General features: G+C 41.1%; 1 protein-coding gene and 1 pseudogene across 1 annotated transcript in view; one reads left to right on the forward strand and one right to left on the reverse strand.

The window, feature by feature from the left end:
- Window positions 1–26,405, forward strand: part of Agpat5 (1-acylglycerol-3-phosphate O-acyltransferase 5) — a 42,510-nt gene that overhangs the window by 4,368 nt on the left and 11,737 nt on the right. Inside the window, exons 2-3 of the mRNA XM_034520579.2 lie at window positions 17,315–17,384; window positions 23,685–23,800. Of these exons, the coding sequence (XP_034376470.1) occupies window positions 17,315–17,384; window positions 23,685–23,800 (186 nt within the window). The remainder of the gene's footprint in view (window positions 1–17,314; window positions 17,385–23,684; window positions 23,801–26,405) is intronic.
- LOC117721788 (ubiquitin-like protein 3 pseudogene) lies at window positions 488–1,110 on the reverse strand (annotated as a pseudogene).

The following is a 26,405-nucleotide window of genomic DNA, read 5'->3' on the forward strand; positions in this document are numbered from 1 at the left end:
TTTTAACACAATTGCAAGCACTGGTTCCGAATGCAAACTACAGAAAGTAACAAAATTAGCATCTGGGGACTTTAAAAGGATCCCTCTGCTCTAGTGTGAGTACACACACACAGGGTTCGGATGAGTGGCGCAGGCTTTCAATCTTCTGATATTCAAATACACACCAGATCTGCTACTCGGGATTCCCACTGGTTCTCCACAGAGACAGCACCTCCACATTAAGGCTAGGGACATACTGCTGCCCCTCTTTGCTGTCTGAATGAGCCCCCTGGTGAGAGGACTCAGTGGGCAGGCAGCAGGGGCACCCTCTACAGAGCACTGGGAGCTCTGTAGCATGGCTTCTCATTTGTTGCAGTGACAACAGTCATGCCCAGTTTGATATCCTGTGAGGACAGCCATTATGGCTGACTTTGGTAGAATTTACCCAGCATGCTAGATTTCTTCCCATTCCCCCTTGCCAACTGGCCTGGTATTAACTCCACCAATGATGGGTGTCCTCCAGGGTGGACTACACATAGGAGAACTTCTGGGTGCCACAGACATGTGCAGATTATGTGATGAGGAAAATAATAATTATTTTTAGTGCAAATTGTACTTGGAGCACTCGCCTTCAGACTTCTGTGGAGGAGTCTTTGTGGCAGCAAGGCGATGTCTGCAGAGAGAGACTTGCTACTTCCCCTGGAGACCACTGTGCACTTCAGACTGCTCAACACACACACAAGATACAAGGAGTAAAGGACCAGACTAAAAGTGCTCTTGGTTCTTTTTACTTTGTGAGAAGAGATGACAGAATTCATGAGTGATTCAGTCCCACGGATGTGCAGGCGACTGTCCTACAGGTGTTGGAAGCTGCTGAGCCTCCTCTGCCACATCTGTGCCAGGCTGTTACAGGATCACACAGCAGTTGCTCTCACCAGTTTTCTCCCGATTTCTCTGACCTTGTGAGTTGGGCTCTGGCAGGGTCTCTCTGGCCACCAAATGCATCACTGTTGTTTTGCTGAGAGGAAGTTTTGGTGCTCCTAGGGTGACGTTCCCGTGTAGAAATCTGCCTTGATAAACGACTCGCAGAATGTTTGGGCTGCTGACCTGCTCTTCTTCCCAGTCCATGGGCCAGTTAGACATAGAGTTTGGGGGCCACCAAAATGAGCTCTAAATACTCAATATGTTGTTGTTACTTCTTAGTTTTTTATATACTGAGTATAAGTAAATGCTTAGTATTTGCATACCAAGACATTTTTGTTTTCCTTTTCTTTGATACATAAATAAGAGGGGGTTGCTGCCCTTTGCTCTGGTTACCTTAAATAGTCTCCAATAATACTTTCTTTTTTTATTTATGAATTTGTAAATTTATGTCATATATTCCTTAAGCAGAGCATATGATTAATTGTCTGGGTTTTTTTGTTTGTTTGTTTTGTTTTTTTTTTTTGTTTTGTTTTGTTTTATTAAGCTGTATTTTGAATAGCAACTGGCTTCTTGCTCATATTTTGGTACTCTCTTAATTTTTTAAACATTTATTTATTTTATCATTTTTATGTGTGTATGAGTGTTTTGAATGTATGTATGTATGTATGTATGTATGTATGTATGTTGTACAATGTGCCTGCCTCAAAGGCCAAAAGAGGGCATTGGATCCCCTGGGACTGGAATTACAGATGGTTGCAAGCCAGCCAGTGAGTGCTGGGAGTTGAAACTTGGTCCTCTGAAAGTATTCTTAAACTGCTCAGCTAACTCTCATGCCCTCTTTTAATTCTTAATTGATTCTGAAATGACTGTCTCCTGATAGTATACCAAAACCCAACAAAATGAAAATACCCTTCAAACCAGACCTCACGTCTTAGATGTGACATAACTTTTTTAAAATTTCAAACTGTTATTCATACTTATATATGGTCAGATCACAATTGATTTTAAGATTATTTCTAGACAGGTTCTTTATAGAGGCAAATAGAATAATTTTGAGTGTTATAAATGAAAAAATATTTTAAAAATATGGCAAATATAAAATCCCTGTAAATAAAGTTGTACTAAATCTTCTTGGTATCGGTTGAATAGTTTAGGCCGATGACCCCGGTTGCTCCTACATCATAGATGTGAGGAAGAGATAACTGTTATGTTGAGAGTTTATATATGACAAGATGAAGACACTGGCATTGGTTTTGCTTTTGTACAAAGAGACTTGGATTGGGCTGCCTGGAGACCCAGAATAAGAGACCGTGTGTACCCTTGAGCCAAAATTGAAAGCAAACTTGTAGGGAGCTTAGTGTTTAATGCTGGCAGAGGGGTGACTGGGATACCCCCCAAAAATGACAGCAACTGTGTTGCTACCATCTTTAGTTGAGGTAAAGTGGATTTATCACATCTCTAATCAAAGAGTCTAGATGAATATTTGGGTTGAGGTCACTGCATAAAAATGTAGTAGTCATGACAAAAAATGAAATATCTTTTTATTTTCCTGTTTGTTTATATGTTTTTTTCAGACAGGGTTTCACTCGGTAGCTCAGGTTGTCTTAAATTCACTTGAACTTAGAGTGACCCTCTTGCTTCAGCATCTCAGGTCCCAGGATTACAAAAGTATGCCACCACACCTGACTTTAACTTTTGTGTGTGTGGGTGTGTGGTGCATGAACGTGAGTGTCATGTGAGCATGTTCATGTGTGCACACAGGGAGCCTACAGCAGGATGTAGGTTGGGTATGTGGTGCATGAACGTGAGTGTCAGGTGAGCATGTTCATGTGTGCACACAGGGAGCCTACAGCAGGATGTAGGTTGGGTATGTGGTGCATGTACGTGAGTGTCAGGTGAGCATGTTCATGTGTGCACACAGGGAGCCTACAGAAGGATGTAGGTTGCCTTCTCTATTGCTCTATGCTTATTGCCTTGACATGGGGTCTCTCGGCTCAACCAAAAGCTTGTCATTGTCAGCGAGGCTCGCCAGCCAGCACACTCCTGGGATTTGCCCATCTATCTCAAAGTTCTGAAATTCCAGGCATGTGCAAACATGCTCAACACTTCTTAGATGTGGGCACTCGTGGTTCAAAATCAGGTCCCGATGCTTTGCCGAGCAAATTCTCTTACCCATTGAATCACCACCACAGCCCTTTTAAGTTATTAAAAGTTAATGTGAGTGGACCGGTCAAATGGCTTGGTGGTCCAGGGCATTCGTCACCAAGTCTGATGACCTGAGTTTGACCCCTGGGACCCACATAGTAGAAGTAGAGAAGTAGTCTCAGTTGTCCTCTCACCTCCACAAGTACAAGCTCAGGCACCCAGTGCCATAAACAAACAGATATACAGGTAGGTAGGTAAGTAGGTAGGTAGGTAGGTAGATAGGTAGGTAGGTAGGTAGATGATAGATTGATGTGGGGTTAGAGAGGCTGTGTGTGCCTGTAGCCCTACCACTGTGGTGGATGGAGACAGGAGGATCGTTGTCACTTGCTCGATGCCATCCTAGCTCCAACTTTAGTCGAGACCCTTTCTTAGGGGAATAGGCAGAGAGTGATAGAGCAGAACAGGGAGTGTGCCTGGGCATACACACGTGTGCATACACCACTCACCCCCCCCCCCCCCAATTAATTCATGTTTTCAAGGGTCAGAGTATTTCTCTTCTCATTGCAGTGAAATCCAGTAAAAGCTGGTTATTGGTATTTGCAGACCAGCCGTCTAGTGATATAATGCTTGTCTCCTCAGTACCTGGTGAATGCTTTTGTCATCATTGTACTGCTCAAATTTGTTATTAACAATTAGAATCTACTTTAAAATATATTTCCCATGGCTTTGACTGCTAATTCCCTCTGGCCCAAATCCTAGTGTTGATAAGATATAGGACTCTTGGGTTATTATTTATTTACAAATTCATTTTGGGACCCTGCCTGGATCTCCAGATAGCTAGGATTATAGAAGCCTGCACTACTACTCCATGGCTGAGATCCTTTACATAAAATAAGTTTAAATGTTTCAGTGTACCTGCTTATGTTATAGAATAGTTTGAAAGTACTGGGAATAAGATAGTGTTTGGGTCTAAGGTGCTGCCGCTGATGTACAGTGCACAGACTCTTAAGGGCTTGTACCCTGCACAGAAGCTCCTTTCAGATTCTCAGAAACAAAGACTTTCTACCTGGTGGCCAAATAAACCAGTTTGGTTTTTCTTTGGCGCTGTTTTATCATCGAGCATCCTGAAGTCTTCCTGAGTCAAGTTTGCATCTGAATCTTGCTGAAGGCAGCTAAATTCCTGGGATGAAATATGTTTACTTAGAGGGGACTCACAGGTTATCCAATCTGACCCTTGTATCGGGTCTGAATTCTTTCCACATTCTACCCAGATATTCATTGGGATCCACTATTGGTGATCTTTTTTTAAAAAAATGTAATTGTTTATGTGCTCAGTTTTGTTCCTCTTCACTTGTTTATCATCCTTGTGATTTTTTTAAAAGCCTAAATTACTTTTTTTGTTTAGCTGAGGCCGTAGAACTGGGTGGACTTGGGTGTGCCTTTGCTTAAGCAGAATGAGCAAAACCTTTGATTCAGGAAATCGTTTGCCAGGTGTAGTTCTAGTCTAACACAGCATAAATCTGGCTAGGAAACTGGCTAACTTGAGAGATTTATAAGACAGTTTTCAAAAAATTTGATTAATATTTTGTTTATGTATCTTTTGTAAGCATGAAACAAAGTGGCATTTAATGTTTCATTTTTGAAATCTTTTGTAAAGCAGTGTTGTTGTTTACTCTTTGAGAATATTCTGTATTTCGATCGTATTCTTTTTCCTCCCCTAGTTCTTCTAGGTCTTCTGCCTGTGTAGTTTTATTGTTGTTGTTTTACTTTTTTATTGATTCTTTGTAAATTTCACATCATGCACTCCAGTCCCACTCATCTTCCTGTCCTTCTGTATCCGCCCTCTGCCAAAGAGAACAAAAAATAATAAGTAAAAAAAAAAAAAAGAGAGAACAAAATAAAACAAAACAAAAAAACCAGATCTCTGTGGAAGCTCCAGTGTGTCACGGTGTGTCCCACAGTTTACCCTTTAGCTCAAACGGCTGGACTTGCAAATGTTCCTTGCAATGAGATCGAGGCTTCTGCTTCTGCTTCTGCTACACTGTCAATACTGGGTCCTCACTGGGATTCTTCTCCAGCAGCCTGTTGTTGCCCTTGTCATGGAGAGCCTGCAGCTTAGGATCTGCCGGACAGGCCCCTTCACACACTCCAGCAGTTCATGGATGAGGTAGATGTTGGTGTGCGCCAACTCAGAGTCCTGGATCTAGGCCTGAGTGGTAGCTGAATTGGTCAGCCTGCCAGTTCTCTTGCATCCACATCACCAGGGCCAGCTCTACTGTGCTGCCCAGGCGAGGTGCGAGTGCCATAGCCAACAAGAGGCAATGCCAGCTCTTCTGCTCTCAGAGTCCTCAGGGCAGCTTTCCCACACTGCCCAGTGCCATGCTCTCTTGAGTACCACAGCTGGTGAGGGGTCTGGCCAGCTCTGGGCAGTCCTTGGACATTAACATGGCTCCAGGCAGCAACCTAGACCAGGGACATCTGAAAGGCCTTTGGCGGTAACATGGTAACATTGACACAGACTCCCCGGATGCTCAAGAGTCATGGATCTGGACATGGCCCTTGGCAGGAGTATGGGCCAGGACCTCACCATGGCCTCAGGTGGCTGTGCCAACTGCTCACATCAGGCTGGTCCTCAGCACCCCAGCATCTCCGATTCTACCTCTCTTCATTGTGCACACACCATTCCACTTCTCTTTTCTTTTCCATCTCTGATACTTACTTGTTCATCTTGGTAGGGGTCCTCCACTGTACTCACACAGGCAGGGCTCCTCTGGGTGTCCTCTGCCCACCCGTGCTATGTGGTATTGGGTGGGGCTTGTGTGGTCTTTTAACACTTTATTTGTCTATTTTAAATAACAGATGCAATCAAACACTGAAGCAGTGGAGAAAGCCACATTTCCGTACTGCTTCCCTACACACACCTTCCTTAGGTCTGTAAGTAGTCTACTGTGAAACTTTAGATTTCTTCCATGAGCTTTTGTAAATAGTTGTAATTTTGAGGAGCTGAGAGAACTTGGGAATTGACACTTCTTAATGGAATTAGAAGTTAATTCTTCCTGAATTTTCATGTTACAGTTTCTTAGACAGCGGTTGATAGTAATTGCCAGAGAATGCAACAGTAAGTAATACTTTCCCAAGAGGGTTCTGGGAACTTGGTTTCTCATCTGTGTGTCCATAGACCAGCATTCCCATGTGCACTCTGTTTTAGGTGCTGTGTTGGTGTCTAATGGGTGAAGAACTATGGACCTACTGTACTAGTGGGGAGACAAGCAGTAACAAGACCATTCACATTGATTGTGCTATGTGGCCTCACTTAGCCTAGCAGGTGGAGGGGAGGCAGTTACAGAAGTTTCTCTGAACAAGTGCCAGAGCAAGTGCTCTGAAAAATGACTGGTGTGGAAGACATTAGGACAATCCAGGTAGAGATGCAGGTCAGTGGAGTGAAAGAGTACATGTGATGAGAACGGAAAGAATCCTTCCAGGTCTTCTTAAAAACAGACAATATAGGGGCTGGAGAGGTGACTCAGAGCATAAGAGCAGTACTGTGCTTCCAGGTGACCTGAGCTGTTTCCATGTCAAGAGGCTCACAACCACCTGTGACTCTAGTTCCAGAGGGATCCAATGCCTCTGGCCTTCTCAAGTGCTCATTTGCACATGGCAATGCACCTGTACACACAATTAAGTTTAAAAAATAAGATCTTTAAAAAAAAAACACTAGCAAGTATGTCCTTTTGGTTGGTAATGAAGCCTTTACTGAATGCTGCTGTATACCAGTATCGTCATTCATCCTTATGTGGCAGGCTTCATTCTTAGCTTTTTATAGACAGAAAACAGGTCCAGGCAGTTCATTTGTGTAGTCTTCATGGCAATCCAGTTTGGGGGCTGGGTTTGAAGACATGTTTGCAAGTGATGGCTGAAGTGAGTTCACTGTTCTTGGGGTATCCGTGCTATAAAAGCACAGAGAGACAATTACAGACAGTACTTGATATCTGACGTTGTTGGATGGTTGTTTACCAGCTTTTCCAAATAGAGGCAAAGGAACCCTTCAGAGTCACTTCTTTTTTGTTTTTTTCTAATGCGCTTCACTGCTCATGACAAGTTGCTTTGAGTCTTCACTCTGAGACAACTCACATAATTATATGACAGAGGGAGGCAACGTGGTTCTCAGTTGAGACACCAGAATTGCTGTGAAGACTTCATTGGCGTTTAAGGCCATTCTGCCCTGCCCTGCCCTGCCCTGCCCTGCCCTGCTGTGCCAGGTTTGAGTCCACCCCAACTGCTCTTCTTTGCATCATAAAAATAATCCTAGAGTGTATAAAACTGATCCTCTGTACGCTTAGGTGCAGTTCAGACTTGGGCTGCTCCTTATCTGCCCTTACTACACCCTTACTTGTTGCCCCAGTTTCATCGTTTTGGCATGAAATGCTATGTCATAATGTCTCCTCTCCAAGATTGCAGTCGGTAAAAGGAGAATGACCTTCCTTTTGAAGAAAAAGGGCAATACCTCACAGGGAATCCTGTTCTAGAGGTTCTGTGACCCTGTGTTAAATTTTACTTTTAAGGAGTGGGGGCTCTTGAACAGTTTGCTAAGATGGTTGTGTTTATCTAGCGAGGTTCACATTTACTGAGACTATTGAACCCCAGGAATATGATAAAATGGGTAAAGCAAGACAGTAAAGGAATTCTGGGACTGCCAAGAAACAGAGAAACCTTTGTCTGAGGTTTTAAAAGCCTGTGGTTTTGGAATTTTTAAAACCGCAGCACATCAAGGTTTACTTTGTTTCTTCCAGGGCATTAAAGGTGAGTACAGATAGAAGTTTTATGGAGGTACTTGAGTGTCTCTGTGTACATGTAAGAGGCAGTTCACAGGCTGGCAGCTTTGCTGCTATGTCTATGGGAATTGAAGGATAGGAAAGAAATGAGTTCACATCTAGAAGAATTATATTAAGTTCCAGTCATGTATTAGGCTAGGGACCAGTGTTGTACATTGATGAAATGGCTGTCATTCAGGATAGAAAGAAGTTGGTTAATAAGAAAAAACCAATAACTGTGTAATGAGTTAAAGACCAAAATAAATACATACTTTGGAAATAAGGGATAATGCAGCTGAATCCCAGAGTTTTGCTTTAGGCTTTTTTTTTTTTTTAATTTTTTATTTATTTATTTATTTATTAAAGGAAGGTTGGTGCTATTCTTTGTATTAGTAGGTGACTCTGTGAGTTGTATGGATCATGGTGAATGTCACTTCTCTGTGCACCTATAGAATGTTTTGTTTCCTTTTTGAGGGACGTCTTTTAAATTAGTTTTTTTTTTTTTTTAATTCTTAAGGATTTCTTGCACATCATCCTTATAGTTAATATTCAGGGTGAAAAAAGTTTCTTTAAAACAAAACATTTTGTTTAATTAGGGTAGGCTCTTACTTAGCTCAGACTGTCCTCAGACTTATTATGTAAGATGACCTTGAACTTTGAGTCCCCCCCCCCGGGGGGGCAGGATTTATATGGTGCTTAGGATCAAATCCAGGGCTTCATACATGCTGGGCCAGCACTCTACCAAGGGAAGTGTATCTTCAGGCCTCAGATGTGAACTTTTGTGGAGAATACTTAATAAGACATCATGATCTTGAAGTGAGAAGCCTGGGTATAATTCCTTTTCCTTTGTCACACTGTAGCAATTCAAGTGCTCAACCTTAGTTGAGAATGGAATACATTTGTCATGCTGTTTTGAAGACTTTAATGGTCAATCTTTATCATCAACTTGCCTGGATCTAGAATGCCTGTGAGGATGTTTCAAGAAAGGGTTTACTGAATGTGTCCTCATCTGACAGGGTGGGGCCCTGAACTCAAAAAAAAAAGAAAAGAAAAGGAAGATGCGTGGTGAGCAGCAACATTATCTGTTTCCGGTCCATGGACACAGTGTGGCCAGCTACTTCACACTCTAGCTGCAATGCTTTTCTGCATTGAAAGACTGTATCCTTTCTTAAACTGCAAGGCAAAATAAATCCCCACCCCCAAGATTTCTCTATGTAGTCATGGCTGTCCTGGAACTCAGAGGTCCACCTGCATCTGCTTCCTGAGTGCTGGGTCTAAAAGAGTACCCACCAGGCCTGGCTAAAATAAATAAATCCTTCTTAAATTGCTCCTGTCAGATACCTTGATACAACAATAAGAAAAACAATTAATACAAAGATCAAATGAGATAATATTATATTTTGTACTTCAGAGAGTAGTAGGTAATAGATGGTGAGAAAAAAAATGAACCCTTTTGAAGTAAGAACAGTATTGAGAGACATGCATGCTGATTGCATGAGTTTTGTGATATGTAAGTTTTTACTCATTTCACATGGTAATTGTACATTCTGATCATTCATCAAATAATTGGTGGTTTACTAATTTAACCTTGTTACAAAGTATAATTTTACTAATTAGTAATTAGTAAATTTATTATTTAGTGAAACATTTCAAGTTGGACTCAGAAAAAGACCACAGGTTTTGTACATGTTATAGGAGAAATCCCTTAGTAGGTGGAAATCCTGTTTCTTTACAAGGACATGTCTAGAACACGTTCTTGGGTGATTTTATTAAGCAAACAGAAGGACGTGTGGTCACAGCAGTTAGGCTAACCGTCAACATGGCCTTTTGAGGCCATACATGCTGTGTATGAGCATTTGTTTTAATGTAGGAATTCTCCAAAATAACTAGTATAGTAAGTACACAAGCCAGTAAGTCTCTTATTACTGTAAAATATTGTGCAGTAGTATGTGTAGTTCTTTTATGTGATTGGCACTGGGGTAGGTTTGTTTACTTCAGTATTTACCCATACAAGTTGGCTATCAGACAGGCCTTGGAAAGTTTTCAGCTTCTTTGAAACATATGGGGTTACTTCTCCAGTTGTATGTGCTGTCCATGGTTGGCTAGATATGGCACACGACTGTCTCATGGGCCCAAAAAGAAATTAAAGAATTAATTTCAAATGATATCAAGCACAGAGTTTAAATTGTACACAGAATCTTAATCAATGTCATTGTAGCTGCATTTTGTTGTAATTGAAAGGATATGGACTAGTTAGCTATTTCTTTTACTTGATGACAGTTTTGAATGAAAAGTGTGTTAGATACAAAAATAATTTAACTGGTAAACACACACACACACACACACACACACACTCACACTCACTCACTCTCTGTATGCCATCACCCCTGGCATTGATTTTTTATCAGATAGCTGTTCTAGGTGTACCAGGTGTATATGAAGTAGTTTATGTAGTCTCATTTATGTCACTGCAATCCTATGAGGAACAATTAGTATTACATGTTTAGTTAGTATTACAGGTAATGAGATAGGTGTAGAGAAAGCAGATACATCACACCCATTTCTTGTGTAAGATGGAGGGCTGGGATTCAAATGTAAGTCTTACGCCATGGCTTATATTTTGCAGTCTGTGGTCTTAGCGATGATCATGTTATGAAGGGCAACAGCTTCTTCAGGTTTGTGTCTGCAAGGCCTGTAAATTAAATGACCAAAGGCAGATTAACTGTAGAGAAACTGTCCATTTTATTGATGCTAATATTTTTACATGGTAGAAGGGAACTTGGAAGAAATGAGAAATCCTAGTCAGGGGGCTGTGGAATTATTCAGTGACTAGTGTAAAGAAAGCTACTCTATAGGATAATAAGTGTGGGAAAATAAGTGCTACACACCTCAAGGTGGTCACACAGACTCACACTGGCAGCTCAGGTCTTCCTGCTGAAGAAGGGGACTGCTTTGAAAATGGGAAGTTCATGTCCTCTTTATAGGAAGTTAGACTCTGGCTCTAGTTTCAGAGGACTTTTCTTGTGCCTGCTGTTTCTTTGCTGTTTTCATTCAAAATCATTCTTATGCCAAAAGGGCATATTTTGGGTTGGTTACCCTTTCAACAATATCATTTATATTTGAGAACAATGAGATGTTTTTCCTCACTATGTATTATATTTCAACTTTTTCATGCTAAACATAGTGGGCTTCCTGAGATAAATGAACATACTTTTAAACTTCATAGTTCTTCCATGCCACTGTGACCAAAACACATGACAGGGAGAAATGGTTTATTTTGCTTCTCAGTCTTGGCGATTTTAGTCCCTCACAGCAGAGAAGTCTGGCAGAGCAGCTAGCACCAGGAGTTTGTTCACATGATAATGGACCAGGAAGTGTAGAACAAAGCCAGAACTAGGGGCCCTAGTAACCTACTTCTGCCACCTAGGCCTCTTCCTGAAGATTCCCCCTCCCCCTCCCCCCCCCCCCAAATAAAAACAGTGCCACCAACCAGAGGGCAAACACCCTAAACATAAGCTAGTGGGAAGGAGGGAGGGAGGGAGAGAGGGAGAAAGGGAGAAAGGGAGACAAAAAGAGAGGGAGGGAGGGAAGGAGGGAGGGAGGGAAGGAGAGAGAGATAGAGAGAATGAACATCAGCTCTCAAGTAGTTTACATGTTATGGAACAAATTAAAAACTATGTAACCAGAAAATTATTTTAAGAGTATTTGATTTGTCTGCATCTAATTAATTAACTGAAAAAAAGGAAAATTAATTTTTTTCTCTAAAGAGACTTTAAATAGAACGTGTGTGTGTGTGTGTGTGTGTGTGTGTGTGTGTGTGTGTGTGTGTGTAGGTCAGAAGACCGCTTTCAGGAATTGATATTAGACCATTTGGGCCCTAGGGATCAAACTTAGGTCATTATACACTGAGGCATCTCACTGGCCTTAGATCAGTTTTGAAAAAAGTGGAAGAATCCAAAGTTACTTGAATGATTATATAAAACTTAAAAACATGTTTTCATGTGCTTTGTATTCAAAATGCTTTGTGAAATACTTTGATTAAAGTTACTAAAGTAAATGAGAACTAGAAGGTTCACACAATGATGCTGTTAAAAGTTTCCAGTGCATTTAATATGTTCTATTTACATTTTAAGATTCCTTTTATGTTAAAAAAGGAGACATAGTTTTACTAATGCAAAACAAAGGTATAAACTTAATGATTCCACGAACATCTGTCTTTTAGAAACTATCTGGGTACTCAAGTCTGGGCTAGAGAACAGGCAATAGGGGATTTTTGACTAATCAGTCTGAACAAGGTGTCCTTGGCCCTCTCCTCGGACTGTGAGTAGGACATGCATGGTGCAGAGCAGCCATGATGAATGGAGCCTGCAGTTGGGCTCCAGGTGGAAAGGCATGAGTGAGGAGTGAGTGGCCAAGAGAACAGCCCCAGAGAGAATCCATGAATCAAGGGTGTGGGCAATACAGTGATCTCTAATTTTTATCTGTAGATAGTTTGTAAATTCTTAATCCTTTAAAAAAAAATTCCCAACCCCACTCTGCAGATCAACTGCCCTGGAACTCATTGTAGAAGCCCAGGGTGGCCTTGCATTTAATTTACATAATCCTTTTGACAGAGCTTCCCAAGTGCTAGGATTAACAAGTGTAAGCTACCATGCCTGCCTTCTTAGCTTTTTAAATTTTGAAAACACTACAACAATGTAATTAGTTACATACTTATTAATAAAATAACAGTAACTGGGACTGGGGAGATGGCTCAGGCTGCTTTTCCAGAGGAACCCAGGTTGGATTCCCAGGAGCCACGTAGTGGCTTACAACCATCTGTATCTGTAGTTCCTGGGGATCTGATGCCCTTCTCTGATTTGTGCAGGCCCCAGGCAAGCATGTGGTGTACATGTGGTGTACAAATATATAGGCAGGCAAAACAGATGTCTTCCTGCATTGCTCTTCACCTTTTATATTGAAGCAAGGTCTCTCACTTGAACCCAGAGCTCACTGATTGGCTGATTGTGTAACTAGCTGGCTTGCTCTAGGGATCCCTGTCCACACTTCCCTAAAGCTCAGATTGCACAGTAGGCTACCTACCATACCATACATGTGAGTACTGGGGATCTAAATTCTAGTTTTTATGCTGTGGCAAATGCATTACTCTCTGGACCACACCCCTAACAAGCTCCATCATATGTCTGTCTGTCTATCTATCTATCTATCTATCTATCTATCTATCTATCTATCTATCTATCATTTGGTTTTTCAAGACAGGATTCCTCTGTGTAGCCCTGGCAGTCCTGGAGTCCTGGAACTTACTCTATAGACCAGGCTGGCCTTGAACTGAGAGATCTGCCTGGCCCCACCTCCTGAGTACTGGGATTAAAGATGTTCTACCTTTCCTTCCCATCCCCAAGCCCCTACCTTAGCTAAAATTTCTATCTTTCAGATGAAGACTTATGGGGCTGTAGAGATGGCTCGGTGGTTAAGAGCACATAGCTCTTCTGCAGAGGATCAGGGTTCACTTTCTAGAGCCCTTATGGAGCAGCTCAAAGTGCCTGTAACTATAGCTCCAGGGAATCTGACGCCCTTCTCTGAACTCCCAACAGGACATGCACTTGTATGTGCATATACACACACACAGACACATAATTAGAAGTAAATCTTTAAATTAAAATATTCTCTTCCCCTTCATATTAACAAATGTAAAACCAAATATATAACCTTTATACTTGAAAGGACAGAAGAAATTGGAATTATTTTGGATAGAAGTGCTTATTCATTCTTGGAACTTTAGAAATGTAGAATATTTTAAATTATGTATATTAGATACATAAATACTATTTGCATTCTTTTCTTGACTTATTAATTCATATTCAAGGTACTTGTAATGATCCACATCTGTTTAAGATTCATAGTTTGTCCTTTCACTTTGCTTTTAGACTGTTGGTAGTTTTACACAGGTAGGACTGCTCTGTAGTCTGACTGTTTACTGTTTATTTCTAGAAATTCCAAGCAGTTATGGTTTAAATGAAATACAAGAGACTCTTGCTCAGATAGCTCCTCTGAGATAACACTTCTTGGCCTCTTCACATTTCAACTGGAAGCAGCAACTCTTTCAGCAAGATATTGTGCATATGGGGAAAAGTTTTTTTTTTTAAAATATACGTGTGCATACACATATACACATGAGTCTCTTGTACATTATAAATTAGTACATAGAGGGATATGAATTAAATTCTGGGTGTTTTTGTTTGCTTGAGAGGAGAGCTTTCTTACATCCCAGGACGGCTTCCAAATCAGTGTATATAAAGCTGAGGATGATCTTGATGTTTCTGACAGTATGCCACCACCTTTCTGGTGCTGAGATTACAGGTGTGTGTTACCCTGTGTAGTGAGCAGGAGCCTTCTGCACACTGGGAAAGCCTTATCGACAGAGATACATTCTCAGCTTCATGAATTAAGTTCCGGATGCTGCTTTAGTTCCTTTTCAAGTAGCATTTGAATGGTATTTCTCCATTCTCTTCCCTCGTTGAAGTCACTGTTTATCTGGACACCACTGCAGATATGTTTGTAAATAGTTGGGGACTTGGTGGTTTAAGAAGTGGGTCTCACAGGCAGTACAGAGCCGACTATTAAACAGGGTCTGTATATTTGTTGCACTGTTACCTCTGTTGAACACTGCATCATTGTGTGCCTTGGTTTTTTTTTTTTTTCTTTAAGATGAGAGAAATTCTTTGATAGAAACAGGACTACCCTAAGAAGAAGCAGCTTTTTCCGAAGAGCTTTAGAATCCTGCTTGTGTCCAACAACAATAGTAGGCAACTGTGGTATTTCAAAGGTAGAGATGTGGAATCTTAAGCTGCCCTTACCATTATCTGATCTTTAGATTTTGTTTTGTTTTGAACAAGAAACTTGTGCTATTAACTGATCATAAATTTTTTTCCTTTCAAGAAAAAGTGTTATCTTAATGTCTTAGCTCACCTAAGTATAAAATCAGTGCTGGGCCAGGTCGTCTTCTATTTACTTTTAATATCCTTTCATGTGTTGAATATACTATTGGTACTTGTGTGTGTGTGTGTGTGTGTGTGTGTGTATGTATGTATGTGTGTCTGTGTGTGTGTCTGTGTGTGTGTCTGTGTCTGTGTGTCTAGATGGTAATCCAAGACTTCTGGCATGCTAGGCAGGTGTTCTACCGGTGAGGGAAGGTCACAGCTATGGTTACTTGATGACCATAGTTGGGTAGCACTTACTTGTGGTTTCTTCTCTAGACCTCATTATGCTTGTTTTATTTTTAAATTAGAAACAGTCTCATAAAGGACAACCTTAAAGTACTATGTCTTTTGATCTTGCGAACTGCCTTGTGGTAGCTTGTTTGTAATTCAGACATTCAAAAGATACATTTTAGTAATCTCAACCAGACTATCTACAGGAAATGGAGAGAGGGGGACTGGGGTGGGGTAAGGGAGAAACTGGCTCTTGCTATGTCTCCCAGCCTGGCCTCAAATTCCTAATTCTGCTTTAGCCACTCAAGTGTCAGGAATTTTAGGCATGTATCACTGCACCTTGTTGAAAGGTATCTTTGAATGGTTTGGGTATTGTCTTCACTTTGGAGGCTAGCCATATCTCTAAAGAACCTTATATAGCTTATACCTTACATATACATACATACATACACACACCTGAAACACTGCCATGCATCTGTAATTCTTGTAAAGTGGACCCAGTGGTCCTTAAGTAACTCTACTTTATTACTAAGGGTGGTTGATCATCAGCTGGCATCCCAGTATTAACTCTGCACAGATCAACTAACCATTGGTTACTTACTTGTTTGATTTATTGATGTCGCTTGTAAGCTTCATTAGAAGTAATTAGACACATGCAAACACACTCATTGTGCAATTGTCTTAGAGCAGTAGCAGAAACCTTAGTGTAAGTCCTTGACATCCTGACTTTATATCATGTAGCTGCATTGTTTTTACAGAGGGCTTAGTAATGCCCTTTTGTTTTTGTTATTGTTACGGTATTTGTGAGTAGTTTTTCTTTTTTAAATATATTTTTTATTGGATATTTTATTTATATTTCAGATGTTATACACTTACCCCATTTCCCCCCACCCCGCCCAGGAACCCTCTATCCTACCCCCCTCCTCCTGCTTCTATGAGGATGTGCCCCCATCCACCACCCCACTCCCACCTTCCCACCCTCAAATTCCCCCACACTGGGCATCCAGAAACTGTTCCACCTGGGTATCTATCCCATGTGCAGTCACCAAAGGTAGATGCTGGTGTGGATCCAGGAAGTGCATTCTGACAGGAGCCTGATATAGCTGTCTCCTTAGAGGTCTGCCAGAGTGACATATTCAGAGGCAGATGCTTACAGCTAACCAGTGAACTGCTGATCAAGCGGTTCCCCATGGAGGAGTTAGAGAGAAGACTGAAGGAGCTGAAAGGGTTTGTGGCCCCATGAGGAGAGCAATAATACCAACCAACCAGCCTGGGAGCACATAGGGAGGGACCCATGGCTCCAGCTGTATATGTAGGGGAGGATGGCCTTGTCAGCATAGGTGGGAGAGGAAATCACAATCAAGAAGGCAATCATTTCCTGCATGTAGACTCCAAATAAGGTCCAAGAACAACAACTAAATAAAAGTGCCCCAAAGGAAGAACACAGATGAGCAACAGCAGTCATTTGTTCCCCTGAAGTCTCTCTTATCACCGAAGACTTAACACTTACAAAACAGAACTAGTACAGTGAGAACCTGTCTTCATCCCTTGGTTTAAAAATAAGGCGTAGCCAGGAGGGTGCAGTGGCACATGCTACAGTGACCCAGACTTGACAGGAGGGTGCAGTGGCACATGCTACAGTGACCCAGACTTGACAGGAGGGTGCAGTGGCACATGCTACAGTGACCCAGACCTGACCTTCCAGCTCACAGGGACCTCCTTCCTCCCTGCTGTAGTCCCCTAGCTCCTTAGCCTGCATTTGTTCCACACACAAGTGAACTAACACAGGTCTCCATCCCACGGCTTTCATTTGGTCTTATGCTCAGAAGCCCTTTCATCTCATTTGCTACAATATACCCAAGGGATCCAGCAACTCTCCATTTTACAAGTCCTTAAATACGGAGTATGCTCGTAATGTCTGTGTTATGTCCTATTACATTATGTGTGCGTCCCGTCTGTCTCCTCCACTGGACTGTAGAGCTTCATATACTATTGGCAATCAATAACTTGCTGTGGATTTTTCTTACGGGATATCAATCATTCTGTCTTACTTTATGATCACTAACTTGTCCTACATTTAAGTACATTATAAGCATGAGCTATTTATGGTGTGTGGGGATCCCAAGAGAACGCTGGTGTTTGTTAGTCATGGATAGAGCTAGTTATATTGTGTGCTTGTCAGTCTTCTTTCACATTCTGTTTTTAAATTGTCAAAGTAATGATTCTTTTTGTCTTCTCTTTTAGATATTGCTATATGGAGATTTGCCAAAAAATAAAGAAAATGTAATATACTTAGCAAATCATCAAAGCACAGGTTTGTATTCCATTTGCATGACATTTGGGGTTTTCTAGAAATGGTAAATGAGCATTAATATGTATATATACACACACAAGCACACACACACACATGCACACACACATACACACATACATACACACACATACACACACACACACACACATACACACATGTAGGCCATCGACCCGACTCTACCGGTCAAGATGGCGCCGGCCTCGACCTCTAGTATCAGCTACTAGTAAATAGTGCACTAGGCATGCATCAACTCAGTTTGGCGCCAAACCCCTCCCAAACGGGGTATGCTAATGAGGTACCACAATCGAGCAGGGTATGCTAATGGGGTACCACAATCCTGACCAATTACCCCCTCCTGAAGTGGGGTATGCTAATGGAGTATGCTAATGAGGCACTGCAATTCTAACCTCCACTGCTCCCCTCCCCCCGCCCCCAGGGTATATAAGCAGCTTGCCCTGGGCATTCGGGGTCTCCTCCTGAAAACTAAAAGAGCACTTCTGCAATAAAGGCTGTTGAGAAGGATCCCGTTGTTCGCGTCTTCCTTGCTGGTCGAGTGGGGCGCGACAGACACACACACACACACACAGAGATGCACAAACACAAGCACATGCGGGGACACACACACACACACACACATACACACATACGCACACACACATATTTTAAAGATAGGACCTTAGGTGACCCAGAATGACCTCATATTCTCTAAGTAGCTGAGAATGATTTTAAGCTTGTGACACACCTGCCTTTATCTCCAAGGTACATGAATTACAGGTGCTAGGTATTAAATCAAGGCTTCATTCAAGCTAGGCAAGCACTGTCCCATCTGAGCTACATCCCCAGCCCATCAAAATAATATTTTAAGGTCATTTATTTAATTAGTTTTATTATGTGTATATATGTGTATCTGTCTGTGGGTTTGAGCTTGTGAGTGCACTTGCCTATGGAAGCCAGAAGAGCATCAGATCTTCCATGGAGCTTGAGTTACAGGTAGTTATTAGCTGCCCTGTATGGGCTTGGGAACTAAACTGCGGTGCTCTGAAAGAGAAATATGTTCTCTTAACTGCTGAGTAACCTTAGATATTTAAGCAAAGTGAGGTGGCTTTTTTGTTTTTTGGGTTTTTTTGTTTGTTTGTTTTTGTTTTTTTGTTTTTTTTGTTTTGTTTTAACATGAATTTGCTGTGGATTTTGAATCTGGCTTGTAATTTTATTTTACTTTTTGTATGTGGGGCGGGGTAAGGTCAGTAATGTGAAAGATAAGGGTGTTTCGTTTTGTTTTGTTTTGTTTTGTTCTTTTCTTCAAGGCGTCTCTTCTTCTCCCCTATTTCCTGGAATAACTCTTTAGTCTATTCAGTTTTCTGTTTGTAAGTTATATTTCTAGAAGAGGGCTTGGTGGACCCAAGTGTATATATTTTAATTCTTAATTCTTTACCTAGCCTTTTTTTTACTCTGAGACATATTATTGCTATGTTGCCCATGCTGGCCTCAAACTCACAGTTCTCCTGCCTCTGTCTCTGGTGTAATGGATCACAGGTGTATGCTGCCACTGTTTGCACTCTCTATGTTCGGTGTAAGCTGCTTATTGGTGTGCTGGTGTCTGACTGCTCATTTCCTGGACACAGTGTTGTTACAGTTAGCTGTACTTCCTGTTGTCTCTTTAATCCTGGCGGTTTAGTTCTAGCTAGCTTTTTTTCTATCAGTGAAGGCACAAGGTTGTTTTCAGTATAGAACTGTATTTACTTTCAATCAGGTCAGATATTTAGAACTACGTCTTTTTGAATGACTATCCGGCCTCTAGTCCTGCAGTCCCTCATGAAGGTCCTCTGTATGAGGTGCCTCACAGGCGGGGCCCCAGCCAAGAGGCCAAACGATTGCCTAAAGTATGCTTTAATTCTCCAAATAAGTCACCTCCTCCAAAATCCCACTTTGTGTATTTTCTGAACCACCACTACTTTGGATGCATACCCTCTATGGTTCATTTTTATTGCTCTGAAAAGTTCAGTGCCTAGCGTCCCAAAGCTAAAAGAACCCAACCATGATGATATTTTAAATGGAAAGTCACTTGTACTGATGTTTTTTATTTTCTTCCGACCCCCATCTGTCGGGATTGTAGCTCTTGTACCACTGCCCCCCAGCCCCCATACCATAGCTAACACAGAGGTAAAGGAGCTGAAACCAGTTTTCCTCTGCTTGACACACTGGTGAATTTAGTCATACTGATGGGACAATGGCCGAAGCTCCAAAGCTTGATAGGGATTTTGATATCAGATGTATTATCCTGGGTCATGTTTATGAGACTGGCTCAGACTCTGCATTTGACTTTGAGTAGAACCACAGAATGGCCCAGAATGACTGTCTGCTTCTAACCAGCCTGTCCAGACACACTGGCTGACCTTTCTCACCACAGCCTGACCTCCTGCTGCTGAGTGGGATTTTTACCTGGCTCAAGTGTCTTGATGGCCCCGGGATCGTCCACATGGCAGTCTGTTGACCAGAGGTGGATCCCATTGCAGGAAAGTAGAGCTCTGCAGCATTTCTTTCTACTCAGTTTTATGGAAATCACTTCCTGAATGGAGCTGCAGTCCTACAAGGACATGTGGAACCGTGTACTCTAGTACTCCCAGAGCTGAAGGCACAGCTGTGGTGATCATTTCACTGTCCAGGCTGCCTTTGCATTCCTTTACAGCAGGCCAGGGGGAAAGCACTGTGAGTGAGCATCAGGTAAGAGTTCCTGCTTGGTGTTTGAGATTTGAAGGGAACACAGCAAGCAAGCCAGGCCACACTGACTAAGCCAATTCCTTTCTTAGTCTAGAGGGACATTCCCTGACTCTGCCTCCAAGTGACCTGCTCTAGGTCTGATAACAGCCGGCCTTTGGGGTTTGATAACACTCTTTTTTTTTTTTTTTTTTTGGCAACTTGAAGAAAGTGCCCAGAGCCCCTTGCATGTTAAACAAGAACTCTTCTGCTGAGGCACACAAATGTGCAACACACACACACAAGCAACACAACCTAAGAAGGCTACATTTTGAATGCCTTTAAGAAAACCACAACTTGGGAACATACCAGAGGAATGACTGGACTGCATTAGAATTGTCTGTTAGTCTATTTGGTGGAAGAAGACATGGAGTCTTCTCTGATAAAACTGCATGGAAGAATTTTCATGATTTCCAGGCTTCCAGAGGCTTCAAACCAGCAACCTGGGCTAGCTTTGGTTCCTGGGGCTGATGTATTTAGGTAAAGAGAGCATAAGAATCACAGTCTCTGAAAATCTAAGTGTTTTGGGACTGCTGTTGGTCTAGCCTGTTCACCCTCACCTAGTCCTTGCTGGCCTGATGCTCCCGTAGAGCTGACCTTTACCTTAGTCTCAGGCATTGCTTTTACTTGGTGTCCTGCTGTCTCTCCATTCTTACTTACATAAACTCTCCAGAATTGGGATTCCTCCCCTCCCTCTTACTTGTCTGCTTTTGACACTGTTTGCCTTTCATTCCTGTTTGTTTGGTTTAGATGACAGTTTCCTATCTAATAGAATGTATAGTTGAGTAGATGGTCATAAAGCTGACTCTGCATCTGGGAGACCCTCCTCATGTGTGCCTCTGCTGTATGTTCTTTGCAATGGGCAGAGCACGGAGTTCTCTGAGCCTGTTGGTTGGATCTGAATGATATCCTCTGTTAGAAGCTTTAAGGCAGTGTACACATAGTTCCAATCATAACCCCAGTACAGTACCTGGCATATGGGTGACGTTTAGTACTGTGAGTGATGGTGACTATAGCCCAGTGCTGGATTCATGGGCATAAACCCCTGTGTGTCATACCATAACACGAAGAATTAGAAACTAGTGAGACACAACTATACAGACGAGGAAAATAAGGTTTATTTGCCTGTTCTCCTCTCTTCAAGTTAGTGGAAACATGGCTTATAGCTAGATAACCATATAGCTAGAGCACCGCTAAAGAATCCTGACCTAACCAAATTAAATTATTCTTGCCAGAACACAAAATACAGATGTTTATGTGAATGCAATACATTCCCTTTTATGTTTTAATCCAGTATTATCTCTGAAACAGTGGGCATAAGTACAGTGTTGAATCTATATTGTATTCTTTGACTGTTTGTTTTTTTATTTGGGACAAAGTCTTACCATATAACCCCAGTTGGCCTCCAACTTACCATATAGACCAGGCTGGCCTTGAACTCACAGAGATTTGCCTGCCTCAGCCTCCCCAGCTCTGAGATTAAAGGCCAAGCTTGCCACAATGCCTGGCTTGTGAGTTACTTCTTAAGTGTTTTTACTAAAATTTTCAAATTTAAGGTCATGGTTCAGGGTGGTTTATCTTGTATGCATGACGTATTTTAAAATATTTTGTAATAGTTTTTAGAAGGCATACCAGAGTCCAAAATATAAAGATACCAAACTTGACCTTTACCTAGGATATTCATTTATACCTAGGATATTCACTGGTCAGTGAACTCTATAGAGCCATGGTTTTCAACCTGTGGGTCACAACCCCATCAGATATCCTGCATATCAGATATCACATTATGAATCATAATAGCAAAATTACAGTTATGAAGTAGCAACAAAATAATGTTATGGTTGAGGGTCACCACAACATGAGGAACTGCATTCAAAGGTCACAGAATTAGGAAGGTTGAGAACCACTGTCATAGAGCCTTCACAGAGTTAACTCTCAGTGTTTCTATAGACGACATTTATATTAGATACTCTTTTCACAGACTTAGTTATACTTCCAAGATACAGCTATAAATAACCTGTGTTTTGTAATCCCTAATTAAAAAAAATTAAATTGGTCCTGGGTTCTATCCTAGCATGAAAGAAAGTTGGGGATGGGGTGGGGGAGGGACAACAAACTATAGTAAATATTATAAAGCCTGGAGTTTAAAGTTTATCAAAATGGGGGCACTTTCCCACAGCTATAATGTAATTCTTGACCATTTAAAATTCTTTCATAATGCTTATACAAATGAAATATCCTAGAATTTTATCCCTTTAAATGGGACTGATAATAAATAGTGGAGAGATTTATCTTTAAATATATAGAATTTTAGCATTTATTAAAGATGGAAGTCAATCTACATACTATGAGATGGACGAATTTGTATGTCAGGACTTGACTTTGGCTAAATATTTGATACTATAAAATGTAGAACATTTCATTGTTTTCAGAATTCATCAGGATTTTGATTTTGTAGATGTCAGTGCTAAGAATGTTGTTTCCACAAACAACATGGCAGAATTATGTTTAGTGTCATTTCAGAAATTGCTTGAAATTCCATTCTAATTCTAGGTCAAAATTCATTTAATGGAACTCAAGCCAACGATTAAATAGCAGTTTTAAAAAATCAAACATTCTAACGGAATACAATCAAAAGCACACTGGTTCCGTACTTACATGCTAAGGAAAGGCGTGATGAAATATTAAGTATCTTCTATAATTGAGCCATTACGTTTCTGTGACAGCCGAAAGCTCTGTATATATGCTAAATGTGCTGACATAATAACATTCTAGTGCCTTCCATCCGAGTCATTTCTGCTACCTTTGGTTGGCATTGCATATGTGACACCGTGTGCAGTAAGAAGCACATGTGTTGCGTGTTCAAAACAGAAGATGCAGTGGTAACTGCACAAGGCACAGGGGAGAGATGCTTGTTCATTCATACATATGTGATTTTGAATTAAATTTGGTCATTGCTTATTTAAAAACTTTTATTCACAATTTTTTTTGACCTCTGAAATCAGTTATGTGAGCCCTTTATGGGTTTGCAACTCACAGTTTCAAAAGCTGCAAAATAAGAACTACATATTTGCCTAGCACAATTGTAAGTCACACGAGACCCTTGTTTGGGTATCGTAAGAGTTAAACCAGGAAGTCATTAGTAGAGGTGCAATGTGGTGTCTTTCTCTTTAAAGATTTATGTACTTATGTATTTAATGTATATTCCCTACCTGCATATATGCCTGCATGCTAGAAGAGAGCATCAGATCTCAGTACAGATGGCTATGAGCCACCATGTGGTTACATTTTAATCATACTTTCTTTTTAATAAAAACTAAAAAGCCTTTTTAAGACCAGGTCTTGTTATGTGGCTCTAGTGGGCCTGGGACTTGCTCTGTACACCAGGTTGGTTCTGAGCCTGTGTGCCTTCTGCCTCTGCCTCTATGGTCATATTCTCAGGACATAGTAGGAAGACCATGCTGTGAAGAAGAGTTTTTGTTCCTGTGAGGGGAGGGTTGGAGTTGACTTTGGCTAGTGATGTACTGACATGGTTCTGCCTTACAGTTGACTGGATTGTTGCGGACATGCTGGCTGCACGACAGGATGCTCTTGGACATGTGCGCTATGTACTGAAAGATGGGTTAAAGTGGCTTCCACTCTATGGGTTCTACTTTGCTCAGGTAACCTTTGTCTTTGTTCTTTTATTTCAGATTTAACACCATTTAATGAAAATATATGTGATTTTGTGTTTGTTTATTTGTTTGTTTTATGGTACCAGTGATTGAACATGGGGTCATATATATGCTATTGAGTAACATCCTTAGTCCAGACATTTTTTTAAACAACTTTTGTTTTTATCTTTTTTTTTATTATCAAATCATAATTTTTACTTTTTAACACAGGGGTTATAAACACAAAACTGCAGGATGTGGGGAAGGGATGACACAGACCAAGCAGAGAGGGGCGACCCAGAACCCCCTCTGACTGGCCATCTGAATTCTTGCTTAGGCTTCGAGGCTAAGCACTGCAAGGGAATATAAATAAAAGTTAAAAATAAAGTTAAAAAAAAAAAGTTAAAAAAAAAAAAGTTAAAAGTTTCTGGATTCCCTGAGGGACAAGCCTGACTGCATAGGGGTTGATATCAAAAGTATCTCCTCTCCAGGAAAAAGACATCGAGATGGGTATGGCCCTCATGCCTCACTGGACAACGACAGGAGGACCAGAGCCATTACAAGGTCCCCTTTAATTACTGGAGGTCAGGCCTCTATCCCCACCTTGGCAAGATTAGAATTGCCACGGCCCTTCTATACTTGGAGAAGGGAGAAGTCAGGGCCAGCCCTGCTTATACACTGAAGGTCTAAAACCAGCCATAAGCCTAAAATCAGCAATAGGCCTGGCATACATGCCTGCTAACACAAAGTCTTGGGTCTCTGTGGAAAAACACTGAAACAGATGGCTATAAGCTATTGTAAACAGGCAGCTTTTGTGGAAATTTACCAGCCTGAGTAGTCATAGACCTTGTAAATAGGCAGCCTTGGCAGATAGTACCAACTTAGATAAGGACAAGTGAATCAATCATAGGCAGAGTCATAGTGACCTGTCCCCTGAACCTTCACCCAGCCGATACCCTGTTCTGAAAGATATCTGTACTCCCCCTGGACACCTATGCTCCTGTGTCATCCCCTTTAAATGACTTTTAATGGCTTATTTTAAATGTAAGTATTTTTATTTAGAATTTTCTATGTGTGCACATGCATATGTGTGCTTGTGTGCACATAGGGATGCATATGAGGTCAAGAGACAATTTTCAGTACAACTGTGGGTTGTTCAGACCTTCCATTTTGAGACAGTCTCCTAGACCTTTGCAGACTAGCCAGCCAGTGAACCCCAGGCATCTACCTGCCTCTGCCTCCTGGCCTTTACTTAGATTACAAGTGTGCACTGCTGTGCCCAGCTACTTACATGGATTCAAGGGATCCAGACTTGGGTCCTTGTACTTGTGAGGCAAACGCTTTCCGAACTAAGCCATCTCCCCTGCTCTTTTTTTTTTGGTTCTTGGTGTGTGTCTAGATGTCTGGTTGTCCATACGGTTAACTGCAGTAGCAGAAATACAAATGCCTAGGGGTCCAATAGAAAGCTAAAAGCACAGAAGTGACAATCAGTTATGTTTGGAAATTGATTCAAAAGTAGTTTGTGAGTGACAGGAGGTAAAACCAGACCCTGAGCTTAGAATGTGAAGTATTCAGTGTGAAGAAATACATTTTCTCACAGTTCTGAAGCCTGAAAGTTTCCCCAAGATCAAGATATGTATATATGTGGTGCTGCTATCTCCCAGTACCCACTTTTTTTGGCTCATAGACTGCAGCCTTCTCCTGTGTTCTGAGCTGGCCTTTCCCACATGTGGACATCCTAGGTACATGTTCCACCAGCAGGGCCTTGGCTAGTGCCCTTATTTCACTTAACGGTAATGATTTTCTTAAAGACCCTGTCTCCATACACAGTCACTGTGGACCCTGAGGCTTCAATATAAATGTTTGAGGGGAAATTTAGTCCAAAATGGTGTTACACCAATCTCTGAAGACATGTCCATATTTTAATTCTTTAAAGGTTGTAAGTGAAGACATTATTTTAATTATTTTTTTATGTCTTTCCCTCCTGGCCAGTGACCCATTTATGTATTATTATTTTTAATTTATTTTACGTAACCGAGTGCCTTGTGTACATATATTTCCGGTGCTTAGTCCATATTTTAATTCCTTAAAGGTTAGAGGTGTAGACATTTTGTTTTAATTTTATATTCTTCCTTCCTGGCTTCCTATGGCCTCTTTTATTTATTCATTATTTTTAATTTATTTTATGTGTCTGAGCATTTTGTATCTATGTATTTCTGGTGCCCATGGAGGTCATAAGAAGACATTGGGTCTCCTGCAACTGAGTTATGGACGGTTGTGACCTTGCAGGTGCTGGGAACTGAACCCCAGTCTCTGAAAATACTCATATCTGCTGAGCCATTTCTGCAGTCCTGGGAGTATGCATATTTTAAGGATAATTTTAAGAGACTGTTGATGACAGTAGAAAATCAATGAGTTACGATCCATCAGAAAAAGCTTTTGTACTAAGTCTTTTAAAGAAAAAATATTTTAAGTGCTAACAATATTAAATGTGTATTGTCCATCATGAAGTTTTACTTGGGTTCTGTAGAAATAGAATTTTTAGTTACATATTGTATAGTTGCCAATATTTAAGTATTAACTATAGCTTGAGTTCTGAAATGTAGTTTTATTT

The sequence above is a fragment of the Arvicanthis niloticus genome, chromosome 16, assembly GCF_011762505.2.
Source record: "Arvicanthis niloticus isolate mArvNil1 chromosome 16, mArvNil1.pat.X, whole genome shotgun sequence".
NCBI classification, from domain to species: domain Eukaryota; kingdom Metazoa; phylum Chordata; class Mammalia; order Rodentia; family Muridae; genus Arvicanthis; species Arvicanthis niloticus.